Source organism: Octodon degus, unplaced genomic scaffold, assembly GCF_000260255.1.
Source record: "Octodon degus isolate 3935 unplaced genomic scaffold, OctDeg1.0 scaffold00092, whole genome shotgun sequence".
NCBI classification, from domain to species: domain Eukaryota; kingdom Metazoa; phylum Chordata; class Mammalia; order Rodentia; family Octodontidae; genus Octodon; species Octodon degus.
In genome coordinates, this window is record NW_004524668.1 from 9,134,062 (window position 1) to 9,142,534 (window position 8,473).

The following is an 8,473-nucleotide window of genomic DNA, read 5'->3' on the forward strand; positions in this document are numbered from 1 at the left end:
GAGAGAGAGAGAGAGAGAGAGAGAGAGAGAGAGAGAGAGAGAGAGAGAGAGAAAACAAAAACAAAAAACCGCACCCCACAAAAACCCATTGTAGTGTTAAAATGACAAGATTACTGGGAAGAAAAACATATCCCAACAGTTGGATTAAATCCAGATAACAAATGATGCATATGAAACGTACGGTGACACCTGGGGAAATGGTATGAATATGAAGGCTGAACATAAAACGTTACACATTAAATGAGCAAACAATACAGGGGGAAAATGCACAGGGCCAGGGCTATAGCTCAGCAGCAGAGCACTTACAAGGCATGCATGAGGCTCTAGGTTTGACTCCTGTTACTCAGCAGACTGAAAGAGAAACCCCACTCTTGCCAACCTGAGCAATTTAGTGAGACTCTGTCTCAAAAAACAAAAACGAGTAGCTAGGTGTGGTGGCACAAACCTGTAATTCCAGCACTCGGGAGGCTGAGGAAGGAGGATCTTCAGAGTTCAAGACTGGTATGGGCTACAAAGTGAGCTCAAGGCCAGTCTGAACTGCACAGGGGAACCTTGCCTCAAAAAGAAAGGGGAAAAAAAACCCAAAAAACAAAAACAAAAACACCCCACAGAGGATTCAGCCTAGTTTCAAGGCCCTGGATTCAATCCCCAACACTTCACAAAAGGAAAAAACTGGAGAAGAGGACAGCCCTCTGGGGAGCAGGAGGTAGCTTGGTGGTAGAATACTTAATTAGCATTTGCCAGGCCTTGGGTTCCATCCCCAGGATCACAATACATACACACGCACATATCTCAAGGACAGCTCCAGAAATAAAGGACACGAGTTCCGAGACTGAAAAGACCATCCAGTACCCAGTACAAGACATGGAGAAAGAGCCCCACCCAGGTTAAGAAGAAAATCTACAAATTCCAAAGAGAAAGTGACAAAGAACAGAAGCAGCATCCAGCTTTTCTATGAGACACCAAGTGGAATTGCTAAGGAGCAATGCCTTATAATTGTGGAAGAAAGTGATTTTAAACACAGCCAGACTCATGCAACAGAGGGAAAAGGCATGTCTGATATTCAAGGCCTCTATTCCCTCCCTTATAGCTCCCCCTCAGGAAGTTTCTAGGAGATCCCCTACTCCAACAAATCTTATCCCCCCAGAGGCAGGCGGGGTGTGGTAGGTAGAGGGATGGACACAGGGATTCAGGCATAAGACACCTAAGTGACAGAGGGGAGGCGAGCCAGCCTCAGGACCCCCTGGAAGGCTCCTGAACAGCCCTGGAGCATGAGCCCAGGCTCAGGAAGAAGTGTCCTGCATAGGATGAAATATAAGACAAGTTCTTAAAGGCCTCAGCCTATTTAAAGAGATTTACACAACCAGCAAAGTGTGTGATGCTGGAAGGCAGAATAAATCAAATCCTAAGAGGAGAGTCATGAACTGTAAGAGAAAAGCAGTGTTTCCAGCTAGCGGGTCCGCTCTCAACAGCATTTACACAGTGAATGCATTTGAGCCAGCACTGACGTGTCAATAAATAGCAAAACAAATGTTACTCAGCAATATGTTAACTATTATGAAAATAACGAAAAGGGATCATCTCTGAGGAGCAGGAAGCACAGAGTTGCCTTAGTAAAACAGAATTTAACATTTCTGGCAATTAAAGCTTGCTGAATCAGATAACCATGAACAAAAGCCGGCGCCAACTCCCCACCAGAATTTCTAAGCCTCCCGCCTGCCTTGCGGACTGCGCGAGGAGCACCTCCGCCGCCTCCACCCACCTAGGTGCACGCGGCCGATGATCTTCTGCGTGCCCACTCCCTTGGCGATCCCTGCCCACCGCCGGTCCACCAGCCTCATGATATTGCACCTTTCTGCACAGGCTTGGCTCATAATTGTCATCTGCGCACCTACAAGAGGAGAGAAGTGTCACAGAATCAAAAAATAAAAGTGAAGTCCATGTTTGTAGCAAGACTCAAAATACAGCTGTTAAGAATAAGGCAGAGGGCTGGTGAGATGGCTCAGTGGTCTAAAGCAACTACTTAGAACAAGCTTGGCAGAGCAGAGGGACCACGGTTCAATCCCCCAGCACCACATGCCAGCCAGCCCCGCCCCCTGGTGGAATAAAATTATATAAATAAATAAAATTACATAATAAATACATAAATAAAATTAAAAATAAAATAAAATAAATAAACTAGGGTTCTCGCTACAGACTGGTCTCAAACTCATGATCTTTCTGCCTCAGCCTCATGGAATTACAGGCATGTGCCACCATGCCTGGCTATTAAGTGATATTTAAAACTTTATCAATAATAAACAGGCATAGTGGCACATGCCTATAATCCTAGCACTCAGGAGGCTGGGGAGGAAGATCACAGTGAGTTCAAAACCAAAAATGTTATCAATAGGAAATAAAACTACCTGGAACAACCCTTCTACAAGTTCAAATGATGACTACTAAGTCCACAGATGGCAATGCTAAATTAAGCAGCACTTCACAGTCAGAAAAGTTCTCACTGAATATTTCTAAGCATTTTTTTTTCAAGTTATTTTTATTTCAAACTTTAAGACAGCATAGTTCACCAACAAAAAATACATTCTAAGGCTGGGGTATAGCTCAGTGGTAGGGTGTTTGTCTGGTATGGGGAAGGTTCTAGGTTCAATCCCTAACACAATTCCTCTCCCTAAGAAAGTCCTGGAGTCTCCCAGAAATCTGATGTGCACCCCCACACTATGTGCCAGCAACGATCAGGCTTTCTCCCTTCAGCACTGAAGGCACTTATGGTGTCCCTCCCCACATCCTCAGCTAAGTCGGCACACGTCAGAGATGGACACATCAGCCACCTGAACTCTAGCTCCATGCTCTGGGCATACTGCACACGTCTACCTCAGAGCCAAAAGGTGTAACCTCCCCTCACAATCCTCACTTTGGCCTTCTCTATCTTTGCACTGGCAGTGCATTCTTGCAGTCCTGAAACCTGGACATAGTTCACTATTGACGCCTCCTCCCTCTCTCTGTTATCAAACCCTGCCTTGAGCCTATGAGTAGGTTCTGTGCAATTCCTGCTGTTTCTGACTTTCCTCCTCCAACCAGAGCTGTCTGCCTTACTCATACCCTCTCCACTTGCAAGTGGACGTCTCTGGCTTCTAGACCACTATGGAGGTATGATTTACAGCAAGGACACAGTTATGACCTCTGGGGTACAGAATTCTCCATCTGCCTTCAGCTGTCCTCACCGCGCACCTCCTCCTAATCAATGACATCATCTACAAGCAGACCTCGCTGGTTTCTACCCTGGGACAGTTTCAAACTGTACCACCAGAGTCTCAGACCCCGCCTACTCCTGGCCTTGCTGCTGGCTTCTTGCTGCCTGTCCCCACTCTATCCTGTCTGCAAGGGCTGGTGCGCGCCTCCTCTGCCCCCATTTACCTCGGCCTATCCGGGGTCCCTGCGTGCTCTCACCTTCTCTGAATTGCACCTGTGCTTTGGCCCAGCTCAAATCTAGCTCCCCTCTGGGATCCTGCCCTCCTTGAATTCCAGTACTTCCTGACCATCTTACGCCTTAGGTACCCCAGGTGCCAAGGGGGCCAAAAGCTTTTGGCATTTTAGGTAAGATTCAAGAAGTCCCAGAAATAATCAAAGGAAGGGCGACTGGGGAAAGGCCAGCTCTTTCCTCCCTCTTTGCCTCCCTCCCACAGTCCACAAAAGCCAGGGACTAGTGTAACTAAAGTGAGCCAGTACGAGAGGTCTCCTCCACCTCTTGTCAAACCTTTGCTCCAGGAACCAACCAAAGGCGCTTTCTCTGGGAATATGCTCCTACGAACGCTACGCAGAGCGACATTAGGTCCCATGTCCTCCTGACACTCACTGAGTCTCACACAGTGGAGAAGAATTCTGGTACACAACACCACTCAGATGCCACACCTGGGAGAGGGACTTCACCTCCCTACACTTAGTATGATTACTTATTGCAGAACAGGAGCAGGAGAACAAATTCACAGGACGAAATAAAGGGACTGAAATGGTCTGGCACACAGTCAGGGTTGAGGGACCATCATACCCCCTCCTAGCACTCTGAAGCTCCAGCAGGAAGTCTCACCACCAAACTCAGCCAAGGCACCACAAACAGCACATGATACTTTTAAACTCAATAAGCAAGATGGACTTCTCCCAAGAATGGGCCTGTATCTGAAGATACAAACTTCCATCAAGAGCATAAGCTCAAGTAGTTGTGGAGAATGGAGCCAGTTTTCCTATTCCAAGAAGTCACTCCACCTTAAAGCTGAGTCAAAGACACAAAATTAAGATGCACAAGGCCACTGAGTGACACAGCCATGAGGTGCTCACTGTGTTATTTATTGATATTCCATAGTCTTACTAAAAAACAAAGAGTTCTCACTAAGAGAAGCGGTGCTAGTTAGTATGTGGGCTACTTGAGCCTGAAAGTGGCAAACTCCCTGCCTCCTCGCCTGCCTGCGAATTCCAGGTGCAGGGACAGTGGCTCACTAGTCCTTATATTCCTAAGAGCAAAGTGCTGGCACATAGCCTACGTAACTCAAGTTCTTTATTCTATACACACTGGTTCCAATTTCTTACAGATGTACCTCAAAAATTAAGGTTAATAAATAAGGGAAAACAGGAAGACAAAAGAAACTGCAAAATGTAGAACTAGTGCCTGGGATATAGCTCAGCAGCACAGCACCTGTCTGGCAAGTACAAGGTCATGAGTTCAATTCCTAGTACAAATGAAAGAAAAAAAATATAGCGTTGGGCTGGTGAGATGGCTCAGTGGTCTAAACCACCTACTTAGAACAAGCTTAGCAAAGCACAGGGACTGCAGTTCAATCCCCAGCACCACATGCCAGCCAGCCCCGCCCCCTGGTGGGCTGAGCTGCCCCCCCCCACACAAATAAATAAATAAATAAAATTTAAAAAAAAAATAGCGTAACAGGTCTCGAGATGAAACTACTACCAGCAGAGACCGGCCAATCAAACAGTAACTCCCATGCTCACTGCAAACAGTTAAAGGACTACAGCTATCCATCCATCTAGAGTGTCTCTGTCATAGTCTCTGTATCTGAATGTTCCCTCAAAGCCTCCTGTGCTTATGGCTGGGACTCTGGGGAGGTGACCAAACCACAAGGACGTGACACTCGGATGGATTAGTCTGCTGATGTCAATGAGTTTACAGCTAAAAGTAATGCTGGAAGGTGAAGTCTGACTGGAGAAGTGGGTCTCTGGGGTGTGGCCCCAAAGTTTCCCTCCCCCCGTGATCTCTCTCTGCCTCCCCTCACCCTGACATTCTCCTCTGCCATGCCATCCTGCCTTGGAGTCAGCCGACTATGGCCCCAGATCTCTACAAACTGTGAGTCAAAATAAACTTTTCCTCTTTTAGTTTTGAGCGTTTGGCATCGTGTCCCCTTCTGCTGTGGCAGAGCAGGATGTTGGAGAGGGTAGGCAAGATACAAAAAACGGAGACCTCACCTGAGTCAACAAAGGCTTTCACAGGATGTCCATTCACTTTGCAGTTAATATAAAGCATCACCACTTGGCCAAAGCTTTCTGGAGCCTCTTCCATGGCTATAGTCATGTTCTCCTCAATGTTCTGTTGCCTGTAACAAAACAAAACCAGGTGCACTAAAAGCACTATTTCTAGGAAGATCACTCTGTTGAGCATTCACAGTATTAAAAACAGGATTTCCCGGGCTGGTGAGATGGCTCAGTGGTCTAAAGCACCTACTTAGAGCAAGCTTAGCAAAAGCACAGGGACCGCGGTTCAATTCCCCAGCACCACATGCCAGCCAGCCCCGCCCCCTGGTGGGCTGAGCTGGCCACACACACACACACACACACATATTTTTTAAAAAAACAGGATTTCCTGGGCTAGAGATATGGCTCAGTGGAATAAGCGCTTCCCTGGCAAGCGTAAGGGCCTGAGTTCAATCCCCAGTTCTGCAAAAACAAACAAATAAAAACAGGATTTCCATACATATTTTGCCTGAAACAGAACTGAGTCATGGAATAGAAATGAGGGTTCTATTAGGGAATGGTGGTGCACAAGCACAATACCAGCACTTGGGAGGCTGAAGCAGGAGGATCTTTGCAAGTTCAAGAGCAGCCTGGGCTACAATACAAAGTGAGCTCAAGGCCAGTCTGAGCTGCAGAGAGAGACCCTGTCTCAAAGCGATCAAAAAATGGGGCCAGACAGATAGCCCACTCAGTGGAGTAAGTTCTTGCCAGGCAAGCACAAGGTCCTGAGTTCAATCCCTGGTACCACCAAAAAAAAAAAAAAAAAAAAAAAAAAAAAAATTAGGGTTCTGTCTTGCAATGGATGACTCAGTAAGAGGTAGTGAGATGTACAGCAGATAAAAAAATATCTGAAGGCATAAAAAAATTACTCTCATGTAAGATAATTAAAGTCCTTTTATAAACAACAGAAAAATAAACTAGAGTGCATGGTCACAGCTGTTTTTATCCTGCAGAATGTTAAAAGAGTTTCGTATGAATGCTTCATTTTCTTTGGTACCAAGAATGGAACTCAGGACCTTGCACCTGCCAAGGAGGCACTGTGCCACAGAACTATGCCCCCAGGCCAAATGTTTCAGTTTTAACTGAGGATTACTGGGTATGAGAACACATTTCCTATGCCCAGCCCATTGAAAAGTTTGGAAAGAGGATGTACAAGTATTTTCAACTGCTATTGCTGTACCAGCTGCCTCCTCTCCAAGAATGGGTTTTCCAGTATATAAGAGGTACTAATGCCTCTAACAGTTCTACGAAGTACAAAACACGCAATACAACATGAGCAGAGGCTCAAAAATTTAGGAATCAGCTGGTCACAGTCTTATATTCCCAGCTGCCGGGGAAGGCAAAGCAGGGAACCCCAAGTTCAATGTCAACCTGGGGGAGTTAATGAGCTCTCACCTCAAAACGAAAACATACAAAGGGCTTGAGTATAGTTCAGAGGTGGAGTGCTTGCCTAATATGCAAGAGGCCTTGGGTTCACTCTCTCATGGTGCCACAAAAAGGATACATCTCTATCACTCAAAAATACACATGAATCACAGTTCATTGGATGCGTCAAATCCTTTCTTTAAAAAAGTAATGTGGCTGGGCAATTTACCTGACTACTGAGACAGTAATGGAACAGGGTCCAAGATTTGAGGTAAACTATGCTGTGAACCAGGGATCCAAGTATCTGTGTAAATGAACTATATGGAATACAGCGACACCATGCACTCACACACCAGCCTGCTTTCTACACTGGCTTTCACACGACAGTGGCAGAGGTGGACATGCGCTACAGAGCTAGTAGGGCCTGTGAAGCTGGAAATATTTATATGCTAACCCTTAAAATCTGTTAATCCCTATAAATTACAGTGCTTGTCCTTTCTGTAATATTCAAGCTCAAATGAACTGATAGTTTAATCAGCCATTCTGTAATAAAATACTAACCTTTCCAGAAAGTAAAAGGCACCCTTGTTTAACTTAGGCAAATGGCAAAACTGTCACACCTCCAGTGTACACATGCCAAGTGATCGCCGGTGTAACATGCTGTAAAAAACTTTAATAGGCAGTTGATATAAGTACACACCTTTTATTCCTCTGCACTTTATTAAGATACACTCTAAAACTAACACTGAATGTCCTTGTCCTAACCTGGCATTCACTAACCCAAATTCTTCTGGCAAAGAAAAAAAAAAGCTCTGAGACAACACCAGTTACTCTTGACTATTCTGGGTTCTGCATATCTCTTCACAAACACCAAGTTTTCTCCTCCATCTTACTGTGTTTTTATGTTGAGACAGGGTCTTGCTAAACTGCCAGAGGGGACTCAAATTTGTAATCCTGCCTCAGCCGCACACCTGTAATCCCACGCATTGGGACTGCAGGTGCACAGTGGCTAGGCTCTTTCCTTTACAAGCTCGGACGCAGGGCTGGAGTGCTGCTCAGTGCAAGACAGCCTGCCGGGATACACGAGGGCCTGGGCTGCGTCTTCAGAACAAGCAGAGAAAGGAGGTCTCAGTTTCCTTCACCCCAACCCCAAGAAGAAACAGGAGCCACCTGGCTGTGCTCCACTTCGCTTCTAGTTTTCCAGCAGCTCAGTTACACTCTGCCTAGGTCTTGCTACCTCTCCTGTTGCCTGGGCTGAACACAAACTGTTTGCTTTTGAGACAGGGTCACACTATGTAATATCGGGTAGTCTTTTCACCTCAGGTTCCCCTGTGTTGGGCTCACAGGCATGCACGAGTATGCCCAGTCCAGAACAGTTACTCCTGAAACTTCTGTCAGCTATCTCTTCTAGCTGCAATGAGGTCTAGCAGTGAGGACACAAATATTCTCCTGTTTCTCTGGGTAGATTTCACTGGTGAGAGGGTTCTCAAAGTGACCAGTATCTGCTATCATGAGTGGGAGCACTTAATGAGAACTGAGGGCTGCTGGCTGATCCAAAGCAATTTACACTGCTGTGATTCAAAGGTGGCCTGAG

General features: G+C 46.0%; 1 protein-coding gene across 6 annotated transcripts in view; it reads right to left on the reverse strand.

Annotated features, from left to right (window-relative positions):
- LOC101583286 (protein DDI1 homolog 2) overlaps positions 1-8,473 on the reverse strand; it is a 48,817-nt gene that overhangs the window by 19,360 nt on the left and 20,984 nt on the right. For all 6 annotated transcript variants that reach the window (XM_023722473.1, XM_023722472.1, XM_023722475.1 and 3 more), the window contains exons 5-6: positions 5,470-5,597; positions 1,763-1,891 (exon numbers count right to left, since the gene is read on the reverse strand). In XM_023722473.1, the coding sequence (XP_023578241.1) occupies positions 1,763-1,891; positions 5,470-5,597 (257 nt within the window). The remainder of the gene's footprint in view (positions 1-1,762; positions 1,892-5,469; positions 5,598-8,473) is intronic.